Genomic DNA, 15,962 nt, shown 5'->3' with positions numbered 1-15,962 from the left:
TGGCATCACGCCTGCCTTGCAAGCACAAGGTCCTGAGTTTGATCTCTGGTACCGCGATAAAATAAAAAAGGCCAAGGCGCCACTTTCCCAATCCTCTGCTTAGGGCTGGATCCTGGATGGCATTCCTCAGACTCGGGAGCAGGTGCTGATGATGCAGACCCTGGGGTTCGCCCCCCGGCACGTCAGTGAGTACCCCGTGATGGGCACCCCGCCCCGCTCCCCAGCCCAGCCACCTATGACCCAGCAAGAACAAGACGGGATCGGTTAAATCCACTCCCCGGTCACAGAGCCGGCTTATTCAGGGCTGGTCCTTAGGAAGAGTGGGGTTCTGTTTTCACCCCAGGGGTTCCTCCTAATCCCCGGAACCCATAATCTGAGAAACGCTCTGCAGGAAGTGCCGGGAAGCGTGGCGGAAGCGCCGGGGAAGCGTGGTGGAAGTGCCCGCCGGGCAGCATAGCGGAAGCGCAGGCACAAAGGTGTTCAAAAGCAGCCGGAAGCAGCTCGGTCCTGGGCTGGCCGGGTCCCCACACATCCTGTGTGGCCGAGAGGGCCTTTTCTCCGCGAGTTCCGACCTGGCGAGGCGGTGGCTTTAGTGGCAGTGGACAACGAGGGTCCATGAGGTGCAGGGGTGTAGCACTCGTCCTCCGCCCCCCTGACCCGGCCTCTTCCCTCCCAGTCGTGCTGAACGCTCCAGACTCTGTCCTGATCGAGCGAAACCTGGGGAAGAGGATCGACCCTGTAACCAGAGGTAGGGGCACCCCGCACCCCGCATTTGGGGGGCTTCTGGAGCAGAAGGCTCCAGGAGTACCCGCCGAGGACACAGAGAGGCGCGGGTTCAGATGTCAGAGCCGGGTTCTGGGCTGGAGGACACTGGAAATCCACCATGGTAGCTTCAGGGAGGTGGCTTGTGCTGTGCAGCACCTGGCGTGCGTGTGGCCCTGGCTACAGATAGCAGGCCGGGACGGGAGCTTTCTGCCGACCTCACCCTATCTGTGCCCCCCGAGTTCGCAGTTGGGGTGATGAGTGGTGCCCCTCTCTTCAGAAATCTATCACACCACCTTCGACTGGCCGCCTGAAGCCGAAGTGCAGAACCGCCTACTGGCGCCTGAGGGCATCTCGGAGGTGGAGACAGCTCGGAAACTGCTGGAATACCACAGGAACATCATCAGGATCCTCCCCTCCTACCCCAGAATCCTGAAGGCCATCAGCGCTGACCAGCCCTGTGTGGACGTCTTCTACCAGGGTGAGTACAGTCTGGCAGCCCGGCCTCATCTGAGGGCCACGCTCACCACCCTGCCCATCCAGTACCACCCAGGGTGGCGGTAGCCAGACGTGCCAGGGCGCCAGGGGTCCAGGCACAGGTTTCCTGTGCAGGAGCCTTGGAACTGGGCTGATGGCCTGCACCTGGGTGTGGCCCCGTCTGCAGCCGCCGAGGAGGATTTCACAGTGCCGCCCAGGGTGGTGAGGTTGGGCAGGAAGAAGTGTAGGCCTGACCTTGAAGGGGTAGGAAGGGAAAACGAACAGATTTAAAACAAACAGACGAACCCACCAAACAAACCAAATAATGACAACAAAACCCACAAGGTGGATCCGCAGAGCTACCCCACGCCCAGTGCCGCACTGGCTCCCTGAGCAACGACAAATGTGATTCTGCAGCCTGCAGTGGCCCGTGGGGTGCCGGGGGAGACGTGGCGCCTGGGACTTGGAAAGTTGCTGAAGTCCAGCCCCTCGGATTTGGCCTCTCTGTCTTCGGTGCCTCTCCTCACCCCTGGCGGCCTTTGTTTTGTTATCCTGAAATCAGAACAAAGCCTGCGCCTTCCTCCCAGCTGCCGCAGGGTGACGTGAGAGTCTCCCTCACAGTGGGGACCAAGAAGGCTCCGTGTACCTGAGCCCCGTAGCTGTGTTATCATCCTTCAACATCCTGTCCTCGTCGGGCAAGGGGACCCAGGATAATCCGGTCCGGAAGTAGCTTTGCTGCCATTTTTAAGTCTGTCTTCTCAAACTCTATCTCTGGCCCCATGGATACCACGTATCCATGAAGCATTTAGTGCGTTTGGACTCAGTACAGTCCTGCTATGCGTGATGGCTCGCAAAGGCCTTTTCTCATTTGTGCTCTCAAATTTGAAGGGAAGGGGAGGTGAGACCCCCACGTGCTTCCCTGCAACCCTTCCGCCTCGGTCTCCAGCTGCAGGCTTGCGGTGTGTGGTGTGTGGCCGTCAGCCGCCACCCAGCGGCCGGTCTCCTGGAAAGTGACTCTAGAAACTGCCAGGCCAGCATCTCAGAAGGGTCTTTAGCAGCAAGCCCTGCATTTTAAGAGAAATAACCGCCACATTTATCTTATGCCATGATTCTGAATTTACACATTAATTACTTCCAAATTACTTAATTAAATTTAAAAGTTCATATGATCGTGCATAAAGAATTCATGCCCCGAATTGTAAATAAAAATGTGAGCATCTGAATATTAATTATTATTAATTAATAAAGCGCAGAGATTGAAGATTGGGATGCAAAATTCTCTCTGTGTTGTTTTTTTAATCTCTCTGCAGAGCATCCAGCGGCCACATATTTGTAAAAAGAATAATTAGATGTGGAGACCGTCTAGGGGATCATTACTTCTAATTAACTTAGTTATTTACTGTGAATTAAGCATCAGTAAGCAGGCTGCCTCGCCTGCAGTGTTTGTGCTTTCCTGAGAATCGGGAGCCTTGGTGGGCACCTCGTGTGGGGCCTTTCCGTCGGGAAATGGTGCCCGTGGCGCTGGCTCTGGGAGAGTGGCCCCAAACCCACCCGGTCTCTGAGCAGGAATTACACCTCCGTCATGGGACTTTGGGTCAATAAAATGGGGTTATTGGCTTAGCAGGTCCCAAATGCCCACAGTGGTGAGGTTGACAAACCCCAAAATCAGATCCCTTGATTGGTTCTTGGGGACCATATCCCTTCGCTCGCCCAGGATGGAATCCCAGGAGGGACATTTGCAGTGGCAGACGGGATGGGCATGGGACGGTCTGGGGCTTTGGCAGGCAGGAGGCAGGGGGAGGGAGCCCTGTTTTGAAGGCCAGCTCCTCTGTGCAGGTGCCTGAAAGTCTGCCCTTTTACAGCCTGTCCTCGCTGCTCCCCTTGAGGAACATGGCCCATTTGGTATTCAGTAGCTTTGCCTCATGACTTGTCGGCGTCTGGCACCTCCCACGGTACGGGGTCTCCTGGTTGCTGGGGACAATCACCCCGACCGCTCCACCACTTTGTTCATGAAATGCCAGGGCACACCTCAGGCCAGGGCTGAGCAGCTGCATCTGCACGCTCCAGTGACCTCTCTCGTTGCCCGCTTTGGAGACTTGCAGCGAAGTTGGTGTCACTGGCGTGTGGCTGCGCAGATTATTCTCCACAAACCCCTGGACCTTCAGAAGTCCCTGCACACAAAGCCTGCGTCTGACCCTTGGGCACATCGTGCAGGAAGCCAGCATGCGCCTCACTCAGGAGACCATCCCGGGCCGGGGCTTTGGACAGAGGCTCAGCCTGGATGCAGTGTGGACACTGCTGTGCTGTAGAGAACCCGGGGTGGCTCAGAGGACGGCTTCTGGGGGTCTCACCCGCCGTTCCCTGCCCACCTTGGTGCCCAGGCCTGACGCACAGGTCATGTTCCCACTGCTCTTCTCCTGGGCTACCATCAGAGGCAAAGAGAAATAATCACAGAGCCAAAGCACAAGTGTTGGGCACCAGCTCCCTTTGCTTTGGAACCTGCCTTCACTGTCCTGTCCCCCCTGCAGCTCTGACCTACGTGCTGACCAGCCATCGCTCCAATGCCCCGTTCACCCCGAGGGTGCTGCTGTGTGGGCCCACAGGCAGCGGCAAGAGCCTGCAGGCTGCCCTGCTGGCCGAGAAGTACGGCCTTGTCAACGGTGAGTGCTGGGGGCCCCAGGCTCCTGCACCCATGGGCCTGGGGAGGGCAGGGCGGCTCAGAACCAGGCCTCGTCTTGAGCTCTTGTTCTTAGCATCACCAGCAAGTCTGTCTGTGCAGAGAAAAGATTTTTGTCCTCTTGAAGAACATAGCTATAAAGACATTAACTGATAGAAAACAGGTCTGAAGCCCTGTCGGTCATCATTTTTGGGCCCTTGGGCACCTCTCCGTGCCCCTGAGGTTCCCCCTCAGTGGGGCCTCAGCTCACACACGGGCAGCGGCTGCAGGTTTATTTGCTGTGGTCTCACGCGGCTCCCCCAGCCCACGTCAGGTGTTTACAGGCCAACAGTTTCTGAACCAGGGGAAGATGTCTCGCTCAGCACAGTTTCAATAAATATTTTACCAGGAGGCGAGAAAATATTGAAATCAGCTCTCCAGGTCTTTGCTGAGGTGTCCCAGGTGGTCTCAGAGGCTGTCTGTGTTCAGGAGCTTCAAGAGCAGGAGGGGAGGGAGGGACAGCAGCAGGCGTGGGGTTGGACGTCAGTAAGGCCGCTGCCCCCATTCACGCCTCAGTAGTCCCAGCTTCCAAAGCAAGCCAGGGCCCTGCACCCCCAAATAGGTAAACTGCATGTATAGATCCCCAAATCACACGCACCACCATGCAAATATATGTAGAATACGTATGCACATACAGATATATTCATGTTCATATAGATAGCACCCAGAAGATTGATGTTTTAAATCAAAATGCTCTTTATTTGGGTCCTTTAAAAATAATGAGGCTTCTTCCGACCTAAAATTCCAAAGCCATGGAGATGAGCCAGGAATCAGTGACAAGACTCACACCCAAAAAAGAAGCCAGGTGTGGTGGTGCATGCTTGTCGTCCCAGCACTCTGGGAGGCTGAGGCAGGAAGATCGCCAGGGGCCTGGGTTCCATAGTGAGTTCAGGGCCAGCCTGATCTACACTGCTGGACCCTTCCTGTCTCAAAAGGAAAAAAGAAAACAGCAATTATTGGGGAGATTTCATCAATGCCGGAGTCTATACACTATACATTTTAAAAAGATCCTTTTTCTTAATCCATTTTAAATGTTATTCATATTATCTCTTTTCTTGATTTTACATGTTCAGAGTACTGATTAGACCAACTTTGCAGCAGTGGTGAGGGTTGGCTTCCTGATTAGAAATGCGCAGCTGTCTGCCTGTGGCCACACCACGTGCTCAGCTAAGTGTCCGCACCTACGTTCTGTGGGACAGGAACAGCTGTAGTGAAGCAGGCCGGGTGGTGCATGCCTATAATCGCAGCAAAGAGGGAGGCTGAGGCAGGAGGATCACATATCCAAGCCACCTGGGCAGCTTCGGGAGACCCTGTCCCTAGATGCAAAATAAAAAGAACTGGGGATGTTGCTTCATGGTAGATCTCCAGTAGCCCCCAAAAGAATTAAAACTTTAAAAACAGATACAGGGAGAGAGGGCAAACATGAAAACACTGCACAGGGCACACAGGGTTGGCCGAATGAGTCACCGCAGTCTGCTTCCGTAGATGCTGTCATTCAGGGAAGCAGTTTTAAATCTAAATTGCTTTTAGCCTACCAGTCACGAGGGGACTCCTTTAGATAATTGAGCGTTTAGACTGGCTTTATTTATTTTTGTACCGGGAATCGAACTCAGGTCCTCGCGCTTGTGAGGCAGGCTGTGGCATTACTGAGCTAAATCCCCAGCCCTAAAATCTTTTTGTTTTTGGTACTGCGGATGAAACTCAGTCCCTTGTGCTTGCGAGGCTGGTGGAGGAAGCACTGAGCTAAATCCCCAGCTGCTATTGAGCATTTAGAGACGAATTCAGAAAGTTTGTGTTTCTCAGAGGCGCTTGCCATAAACAAATGCCCAGCGGGACGAGATCTCAGGAAGTCAACGCTGGCACCTCAGGTCAGAATGGGCAGCTGGGCACCGTGCCCCACCTTGTCCCCGAGCCCCCCATTTCAGAGGCTCCAAGCCAGGGGAACACAAAGGAGCCTTTGCTCTGCAGGGTTCATCCGAAGATGTGGTTGTAGCTGGTTGGTACCCAAAAGGCAGAGCTCTTTGAAAGGACATAGTTGCCCTGTTCAGTTGCTAACGAGGGCCCAGTGATTTCACTCTGGGATTTGATTCTTCTGAAATACTCAGGCGTGCTGTGCGGGCTGTGAAGGGTGCATGGGGAAAACTAGAAGCAGCCTCAGACTCATGGGGGAGAAGCCTGTAAAGCCACTCGACCTCCGATTGCATCGCTAAGCGAGGGAGGGGTCGGAAAGTAGTTGGTCACCTCGCAAGGGAGGGATTTCATTCTGCTTTACAGGATCCTGCATGTAGGCTCATGAAGAGACCTGAGCCCCAAAAGGGTGGTCTTGAGAGCGTGTCGCAATTCTGATTGACTTCGGTTTTATAGTGAGAACAGAGGTCTAAGCAGAGTATCAGGGTTATCTCTCACCAAGCACCTGCCGAACACAACGTACTTTATTGGATACACAGACAGTGCCAGATGTAGAAGAACTAGAAAAGGAACTCCAGGCCTTGGTAAGTCCCGCAGCAGGGCAGAGGCAGGAGCCCACGTCAGCAGGGCTGATTCCAGCCTAGTCCCAGGCCTTGCTGTGTCCCAGGCTGGGCTCCTTTACATGAGCCCACTGCTCCCTAGAATGCCTCGCCGACTCCACAGCAAAACACAGTAACCTTGGGTGAATGAACATCCTGACCACAAATATAATTATTATTGCTATTGTTATTTATTTATTCTTTGGGAGACAGGGTCTCGCTGTGTAGCCCAGGCTGGCCTCAAACTCATGGCGACCCTCCTGTCTCAGCCTCCCAAGTGCTGGGATTATATAAGATGTGTGTGGCACTCAAGTCTTCCAAGTCGTTGCTGGTTTTCTCTCTACTTGCAGCTCCCCGTACAATAAAATCCCCAATTCTATAGTTCGGATTTGTCTTATTTTCTGCCAGTTTGGGCCTCACGTGAAGCACTGTTATTTCTTCTTGGTGAAGTGATCGTTTTACTGCTAGGAAGTGTTCCTGCGCCTCTCTAATGTCCATTTTCTTACAGTGCCCTTGGCACTCACGTGGCCCTCTAACTTCCTGTAACCTGTGTCCGCATGGCGTGCCGTGTCATCTTTTTCTTTCGAGCTGCCCCCATCTTAATGTTCTAAACATGGGTTCTTGTAGAGAGCGTGCATTGGAGTTCGCTATTTTTAAAAATCCAGCTTGACATTCCTTGCTTTTATTTGGAGTATTAGTGCCTGTCCATCGAAGGTAATTTTTTTCTTTTTCAGACACAGGGTGTCACTATGTGTGGCTCAGGTTGGCCTCAAACTCTCAGTGATCTTCCTGCCTCACCACTGGACTGTAGTGCTGCGCATCTCCTCTGTGGTCATATTTAGCACATCGCTTTGCTTTAGATCGTTAGTGATTGCTCTAGAGATGGCACATGCATCCTTCGCTTCTCAGAGTCCTTCTTGAATTAATGTTATACTGGGTCATGTATAAGAACCTTCAATGTACAGCTGGGCATGGTGGCGCAGGCCTGTAATCCCAGCACTCGTGAGGCTGAGGCAGGAGGATCGCCACAAGTTCGAGGCAGCCTGGGCTACATAGTGAGACCTTGTCTCAAAAAAACAAAAGAAAGAAAGAAAGATAGGTCTATCTTGTCAGTGTTTTCTCTCTTACCACTTCAAGACAGATGATTGAATATTTAGAGACAAATTCAGAAAACTCACACTTCTCAGAGGTGCTCCTTGTAAACAAATGCCAGGCGGAACGAGATCTCAGGAAGCCCACGCCAGTGCCTCGGGTCATTAAAGATGTCATTCTGTTGTCTTCTGCCTTGCATTTCTTCTGATAAGAAGTTTGAGATTAGTTTTTGTCATTGCTACCCTGTATATGAAGCATCTCTCTCCCCTCTAGCTGCTTAATATTTTCTCTCTGTAGCTTTTAGCAATTTGGCTACAGCGCCAGAGGGTGTGTGGCTGATTTTGTGTTTGCCTCAGAGCCTCTTGGGTGTGTGGTCTGATGTTTATCCTCCGATGTGGACTTCTCCTGCCATTGTCTTCTCAGATATTTTTATGCCCCCTCCTCTGATTTCTGGGACTCCAGTGACGTGTGCCTTAGATGCAAGTCACCGAGCTCCTGCTCTTTCCCCCCAGCCCTTTCACTTCCTCTTTGTTGAATTTTGGAATCTTTTATTGCTTCTCTTCCGGCCTTTAGATGCACTGATTACAGCTCATCCCATAACCTTGTTTTCACTTAAGATACTGTATCTTCCAGTGCCAGAGTCTCCCTCTGGTTCTACTTTTAGTTTCCCTTTGTCTGCCGAGGTTCCCCATCTGTGCATTCATTTTGACTGTCTTTTCCTTTAAAGTTTCAAATACATTTATAGACTCCTTAACCCTGAAGGTTAAAAAAACCATGATGATGCAGTTGACAACTCAGGAAAAACAATGCAGAACAAACAAACAAACAAAAAAAACAGTTTAAGTCTTCTGGCTTTGGCTGTCGAGGGCTGTATCTGTCACTCTCCTATCTCACTGGGACAAAATACTCAATACCCACAACCTAAAGGAGGAGAGACTTCCTGGCTCATGGCTGGCAGAGGACTCAGTCCTTGGTCAGCTGGCTCTGAGGCAGAAACAGCATGGTGGAGGGTCCTGGTGGCCAGGAGAGAACGGAGGACCTGGGGAACGGGATTGTACCCTTCCAGTCACCCCAGTGACCACCTCCAAGCAGACCCCGCCTCCTCACAGCACCTTCAGCCGTGGACTGAGCCGTGGACTCAGAGTGCAGCACCCCGCCATCCAGTCATCTTCTGCAGCCCCACCTCCGAGCACATGACACTTACAGGGGACGTTTTTAGATCTAAGCCAGAGTAAGGGCTTCCCAAGCCAAGGAGATGGGAGCCTGTGCTTTTCCATTCTGCTCCTGTTGACCATCCACTCCCACGTGCCCACAGCTGGCGTCAGAGTAGGGCAGGACGGAAAGTAAGTCCACTGCTGCCACGGGCACACATCCAAAGGGGACAGTGGCGCTGGCCAGGTCACTCCAGCTGCTGCCTTTTAATTATGAATGACTTGGTATGTAGACTGGTCCTCTCTGTGAGGGCTTGTTTGTTAGAGACAGGATCTCCCTATGTAGTTCAGGCTGGCCTGAAACTTGGGGCGATCCTCCTGCCTCAGCTTCCTGAGTGCTGGGATGACAGGGATGTGCCGCCACGCCCAGCTCGGTCCTCTTCTGTGGACCTGCTGACCCCGGAACTGCCTTGCCCACTGGAAGGACTGCCGTGGTTCCACCCTCCTCGTGTGACACTGTCAGGGTCAGCAGGCCTCCCCTGGTGTGTGAATCCTTAGCAGCGTCCCACTGAGCGTCAGTTCTGTTCAGCAATCCCAGGAGCCTTTCTGTTGCGACGTACTCATGTCTTCTTACACCGTCCGTTTTTAGTGCTTTGCCAAATGCACTCCTTTTTGTTCCACATCTTTCTCTTTTTTAATGTTTTCGGGGATCGAGGTCAGGGCCTTGCACTTGCGAGGCAGGAGCAGTGCCGCTGAGCTACATCCCCATCCCCTTCCCCTCTTTTTCACGGCCCAGCCCGTTTTTGACGTTTGTTTTCACTCGGGCACATCCCCGCATGCAGAAGAACATTTTCTGTTTTCCTCCAGCAGCCCCTTGCCCCCCAGCCTCAGCTTTGCACTGGGGTTTCCTTCTTCCTTCCTCCTTCCTTCTGTTTAACACCTCACGATGTGTCTCTGCTCGTCTCCCTCAGTCTGCTGTGGGCAGTTGCTGAAAGAGGCCGTGAAGGACCAGTCGAAGCTGGGCGAGCTCATCCAGTCCTACTTTGACAAGGAGATGCCAGGTAGGCCACGGCCCCGCCTGGGGGCACGAAGTCAGGGCCACGGCTGAGAGACGGGGTGCGCCTGGCCCTGAGGGCGCTGTGGCTCGCCCCGTGGGAAGGGGTGGGCGTCCAGGCTGAGGCCAGGCCAGGGGGTCTGGGGACGTGGTGGGCGCTACTGGGGGTCTGGACGGTCCCTGCTCCCCAAGAAGGTTTGCTGCTCCTGACTGGTGTCCCTTGGCCTCAAGAGCTTTCGCCTCCTTTACCGCGTGGCGTCCAGCGCTCGGGCTGAGGCCTGGAGGTGGAGGGGTATTGTCTGGGGAGCCTGGGCGGCTGTGGGTCCTCAGGCGTTGGACGGGGGATCTGATAACGCTTCAGGATCCTCTCCACCATCCGCAACCTGAGGGAACCCTCAGGTCTGAGCCTCCGGAAGGGCATCTGGGCTCGTGAGGCCACCAGTGGGCCTCAGAGGGGACACCGAGCCTCCAAGGCACACAGCCGGGGCTCTGCTAGGCCCTGCGACATTTGCCTGGCGACAGTGTCTGCCACGCAGCCACATTGTCTTCTCACACAAAGCACTGTGGCGCCTCCATACACTCGTGCAGCTCAGTCACCACGTCTGATGCAGAGCTATAATTACCTCAGGGAAAATGGCGCCTCAGATGCAGGGGCCACAGGGGCCTGGAGAACCCGGTCCAGACAGGAAGCTTCCGGCAGTGTGGGAACCAGTGCACTCGGGTGCCGTCCCCACTAGCCATGCAGCCCCTTGGACCCAACCGTGCCTTCTCGATGCCCCGGCTGACGGAGATGGGAACCCCTGCCTTGCAGGGTCTTTATGACTCTGGCTGCTGGGAAAAAAGGTATCAGAAAGAGCAGCAGCCACAGAAGAGCTCCCGGCGTGCCTAACTGTGATTTCTCTCCAGAATCGCCAGGCCCCAGCCTAGGGTGATGCGGTGGTGGCAGCTGTGGGAGCCCCACAGAAGACTTGCTGAATAAGCGGCGAGCGATAGCAAGACCGCAGAGGTCTATGTGGTCTTGAGTTTTGCTGTGTGCAGTAGTATTCATAACTAGATGAAGGCTTAGTTCCGCACTAACACAGCATTTGATTCAAAAACAAAGACAAGGCCCAAACCAACAAGGCCGTGTTAACAATCCCTAAGTCTTGGGGAAGGGTGTACAGGAATCCTTGGACCTATTTCTGGGGGTCAGAGGGAATAAAGGTTAGTTACCTCCTTTGCAGAGGCAGAAATGCGTTTCCGTGAACCCAGGCAGGCTACCCTTGCACACCTCGGCCTGCTCCTCCCAGCACCAGCAGACCCATTTGAGCTGTCAGCGGTGGTCCCGCTGCAGAGGTTCATTGATGTTTTCTTTGTTGGTGATTACAAAGGAGACTTAAGTGCGCGTTTCCCACTTTCCTCTCAAGTCCGAGACCTGATAGCTTTGATCGTCAGTGTTTCATGCTTTTTTTTTTTTTTGCTTCCACTGCTTTGTGTTTATTTAGACTGTGTAGCTCAACACTTTTGCTCTTCCTACAAAATTAAAGACACAACAGCAACCAATATCATATCTTCCTAACAGAAGCAATAAATTTTGTCACCTTGCTAATCCTGATCTCGCAGGGATGACAAAGAATGCATTTACATTCGTAACCGCTAACAGGGTCTCATTAGTGGGCCGTGGAGAAGCTGCTGGGAGACCAAAGCAGGCAGCTGGCACGGGAGCCGCGCAGGCACCACCCAGGCTGTGGGGCTGCTTCAGTCCCGGCGGAAACAGGAAGAACACTTGAGCGGGTCTAAGCATTCACTTCGGAAAGTCAGACAGAGGCGGGAACCGCCCAGCCAACCACAGCCCCCTCACTCCGAGTAACTTCTGTGCCTGGGGCCACCAGGCTTCCCACCTAGCGTGGCAGCAGCATCTGTGACTCAGGGGTCCCCCTGCTGGGGCCTGGGGCGGTGATTAGCCACCCCTGAGTTCAGAACCCTTGAGGGGCAAGTGTGCAGTTGGCTGGGATCCAAGGTCACGGTTGGGCCCTCCAAGGCCAGGCCTAGCGCAAGCCACCTGATAAATGGCCACATCTTGAGGGTGAGGATGAGGAGACGGGGACAGGAAGAGTCTTGCTGAGTGGAGGCGGCAGCGGAAGGGAGTCTTCCCAGCCCTGGCAGAAGGTCCCTGCTGAAATACTCAGGACAGGCTGGTACGTGCCCTAACACTTTCGGGACTTTCTCAGCCTTTCTGTATTGCTCAAAATGCGTGTTTGGCCCGGATGGCACCCATCCTGCCGTGTACCCTCCCCAGAAGAGGGAGACGGTGGTTGCTCCTCGGTTGCTTTTGGGGGCCACTGAGGCACCTCACATTCCCCTCTTCAGGGGAATGCCAGGTGCTTTTCTGGTCTGCTGCCCCGCGTGCTGCCAGCATTCCCCAGCTCCTGCCTCCTGTGGGGACTTTTTACACGTGATGTTGAAGGCCCACGAGGCACAGGGAGTCCCACTCCCGGGGCAGAGGGTATGGCAAGGGTGAGAGACCCTGTGACCATGTGTCAGAGGCCAGCGTGCACACGGCCCCGCATCCTACCATCTGGCCATGTGGTGTGGGACCCCATCCTCAGCACCCCAAAGCAGCAGTGCTCCTCCTGGGGACACTCCTGCCGCCCCTCTGGGCACTTGGCCCTCCACCTTGGGGATGTTGCTGTCCTCCTGGTTACCTGGCAACCCCTGGCGTCGCAGGCTCCTGGCCCCTCCACTCACCTTGGGGTGTTGCTCCAGAGACGCCTGGTCGTGACGTGGTTGTGCCCTTCTGCCCCCCTCAACATGCTCGCTGCCATCGTGGCCGCTTGGCCTGGCACAGTTAGATCTCGTCTCCCCCCGACAGAGCCGCTGACCCTATTCCCCCCAGGGCCTCGGGACGCTGTGTCCCCGCCTCCACCTCTACAGACTTGGTGATGTTCCTTTTCAGTCCCCGCAGGTGCTGCCAACACCTCCACCTTTCCCGTCAGCAGCAGAATTCATATCTGCGCCGTTTTCCCATCTCTTCATGTTGTCTGGGCAAAGGACTCTTTAAGGCCCCGTTTTGGCTCGTCCTCAATCCCTCGAACCCAGACTCTTGGTGACAGTGCTGTGGACAGAGGGGCGGGATGAGGCTTATTCTGTGCCCAGGACTTTGAGATATCTAAGTCTGACCTCCTAAACCCAGTCCGACTGCAGCTGCGGCGCACAGAACAAATTTATTCCCCAGAGTGGCGCAGCGCTCTTTGTGCAGCCGCTGCTGTGAGAGCGGTGGGGGCTCGGCCTGCGCAGGTGAGCAGGGTCGAGCTTCAATCACGCAGCCTTCGTTGCCGAGAAGCTGTCCCTGTTACCTGGGCAAGAAACTGGGCTTCGGAAGAGCAAGTTCTCAGCCTTTCTGTATGGCTTAAAATGCGGAGGTTGGCCCAGATGGCGTCTGCCCTGCCCCTGCGTCCAGGTGTCTTTTCCTTTTGAGAATCAAGCAACGCAGCTACGAGGTCTGGATTCTTTGCGCAGATCCCTCCAGGCTCCCCGTGGTAACCCCCAGCAGATGCACCTCCTGCCCCTTCCCCGCGGCCTCCCGCCTACCCGAAGGCTTTCCGGGAAGGCGGACACAGTGTCTGCCCTTTGGAACATCTCACTTCCCAGTTCTCACTTCGTGAGCACCGGCCCCCCGCAGGCTCACCCCGCTTCTCCAGCTCACCCGCCCCAGGGAAGGCTGTGCTGGTTTATTTTTAGCCTGCCTCCAGGGAATTTCCGCCATACATTGGGGTCCAGCAGCTGCTGATGGTAGATATAACCAACTTCCAGATTGGGGTCTAATTAGTGGTTCCCCCATCCTCTCCTCAGTGCGGCTCTGGTCAATGTTATCCCCTTGTGCTGCCTCTGGAGAGCAGCTGCCCAGGGATGAGGTGAAAAACAGCCACAGGCTGTGTCCTGGTTGGTCTTTGCCCTGGTGTGTGAGGTGCTGGTCTTCCTCTGCCTGCAGCATGCTCAGAGCATGTCGGGAGTGTCCCATCGGGACCCTGCCGGCCAGCCCGCAGCACAGGTGCTCACCTGTCCCACCTCGGCAGTGGAAGTTCACATCCGGGAAGGCTCCATTGCGTGCCTGCTTCCAGGCGAGAACACAGCCATTTAGTTAGGGTAATGACTGCTCCCTAAAAGCGAGAGTCCCGATATGTCAAAGAGCTATGGGGGACACAAGTCATTATTGGGGTGCACCCGAGTCCCCACCTTCACAGCCCTCTATTTCTGAGTGCTCCTGACTGGGCAGGGCCCCTCACCGCCTCCTAGGACAGAGAAGAGGTGGGAGATCTGAGGGCATCCGGGACTCTGACTCTCACACTCCCTGATAAATGAGTCCTCACCCCAGCACACCCCCGCTGCCCCAAATTGCGATGATTAGGAGCGATTTCGAGAGCCTTCCTTGAGCCCAGGTCCCAGGTGGCGGGGATCAGTGCTTCATTTTTGAGGGTGAGTTAATATTCTTATCACTAAATGCACACGAAAGATCCGACAACAGATCAGCTTTTCTCTTTTGTTAAAAACTTGCCAAGAGTTGCCGAGTTGAAAGACAGAGTAAATCTCCAGTCTGAGGAGGTAAGCGGATGCTGTTTCTTGTTTGGAGCATGCATCCTCGCAGACTGCGAGCTGTCTTCCCGCGGAGGGGAGACCCTGGGGGCCCCGGCCCGCTCCCAGCAAGCCTGGGAGTGCGCTGTGTTTGTAGGAGCAGAAGACAGCGCATGCCTTGCTAAATAATTTAGCAGTTGATTAATAGACTCACAGGGGTATAATTAGTGGAGGGAGAGACCGTGGGCTCGGTAACCGGCACAGTGCTTGGGGGAACAGGAGCCTTTATTTTTTTACAGAAACTTTCTAGGGTGCTGGGCGTTTGAAGATAAGTTGGGAAGAGCTCAGTGCCTCTTCCCTTTTGAAGTGGAAATAGGACAGTTTGAATCCGTCGAGTTTAATTTTTCACAAGCTTTAGGGGCCCCGCAGAGCAACTCCCTTTTTATTATTGAAAAAAAACCTCTACATTTTTCTTTCATTTTTCTACACAAATACACACGTGCATGCACGTGCACATTCCAGTCCAAGCAGCAAGTCATAAACACATTAATTTACTTTTTGTTCCCCATGGGTTTGCCCCGCCCCACCTCCCCTGCTGTTTCGGGCTGTGTCCCTGGTGTCCCCTGGTGTCCCCCAGCCAGAGGCCCCGCTGGAGGGTGGCCTGGAGGCTGAGGAATGGACTCCCCCTAATGTATGCATTTCCAAGGAGCCCTCACCTCGCCTGACAATGCTTTTGAAGTAGCTCCTTTTTTCAAGTCAAACTTTGGACTTTTCCGCTGGGACTTCTACAAAGATTTCCTTATGGAAAATAGGTAAGAGTCTGTTCCAGCCTGAGAGACGGCCAGGGCCGCGCTAGCCAAACAGGGCGGCAGGTGGACAGGGGCTGTTTGCATTCTGAGGCCCACGGCCAGTTGATGAGAACAGATGGGTAAAGGAGATCCCCTGAGCCCTGCCGTCCCCCGAGCAGCAGGTTGGTGCCTGTTGGGGGGCTCGGCGCCTTGTTTGTTTTTTAACCAGACTTTCATTGCCAAAGTGCACATTGTCTTTCTGCATTACCGAAGGATGTTCTGCCATGGGAGTGGGGCCTGATATGGAGCTTTGTAAAGCTTCTTATTCAGTGGCTAGTCCAGAGGGGAAACTGAGGCAGTTGGGATGCTTGGTTCGTGCTGTTTCTTCACCCCATGGGAAGCCTTGGTTTTCCTGAGGACGGAGTAGGCACAAGTGCTTGCCTTGTGCCAGGCATTGGTTACGAGGTCCTGAACACAGCCGGACCCAAATGCCTTTGGGAAGTCCCCGGAGAGCCCGGAAGTGCAAGGTGTCCTCCTGCTTTGACTGGAGCTTCTGGACGCGATTCCCTCTCCTTGGGCAGCCTCAGTGGCCTCCGAGAAGAACAAAACCTCTGGTGCACTGAGCCGTGAAATTGCCTTAGACAGGCAGGACCTCACGGAGCCCAGCTCTGCTGCTCCCCTGCGGGTCCCCAGGCAGCCCTGGCACGGCCGAGCTGCCCTCGAGCCCCACAGACCCCAAGGCAGGTGCGGCTGGAAGCGCTTTTCCTCTGGGGGTGCCCGTGGCTGGCAGTGACCCAGCTTTGCTCTTGAAGCGCTGTTCAGGGCAGGCTGTCCCTGGTGACCTCCTGCAGGCCTTAGACCTAC

General features: G+C 54.5%; 1 protein-coding gene across 7 annotated transcripts in view; it reads left to right on the top strand.

Moving 5' to 3' along the window:
- The window catches only part of Ak8 (adenylate kinase 8), a 110,787-nt gene that overhangs the window by 32,954 nt on the left and 61,871 nt on the right, over positions 1–15,962 (top strand). For all 7 annotated transcript variants that reach the window (XR_004515417.1, XM_010627408.2, XM_010627409.2 and 4 more), the window contains 5 exons: positions 104–185; positions 677–748; positions 1,043–1,243; positions 3,768–3,899; positions 9,677–9,766. Coding sequence is in view for 6 of the 7 variants with exons in the window: in XM_010627408.2 (XP_010625710.1) it covers positions 104–185; positions 677–748; positions 1,043–1,243; positions 3,768–3,899; positions 9,677–9,766 (577 nt within the window). In the remaining variant the exon portion in view is untranslated. The remainder of the gene's footprint in view (positions 1–103; positions 186–676; positions 749–1,042; positions 1,244–3,767; positions 3,900–9,676; positions 9,767–15,962) is intronic.

Source organism: Fukomys damarensis, unplaced genomic scaffold, assembly GCF_012274545.1.
Source record: "Fukomys damarensis isolate Sample0158 unplaced genomic scaffold, DMR_v1.0_HiC HiC_scaffold_36, whole genome shotgun sequence".
NCBI lineage: Eukaryota > Metazoa > Chordata > Mammalia > Rodentia > Bathyergidae > Fukomys > Fukomys damarensis.
Note: the sequence above shows the minus strand (reverse complement) of the source record. Positions and strands in the feature narration are given on the sequence as shown.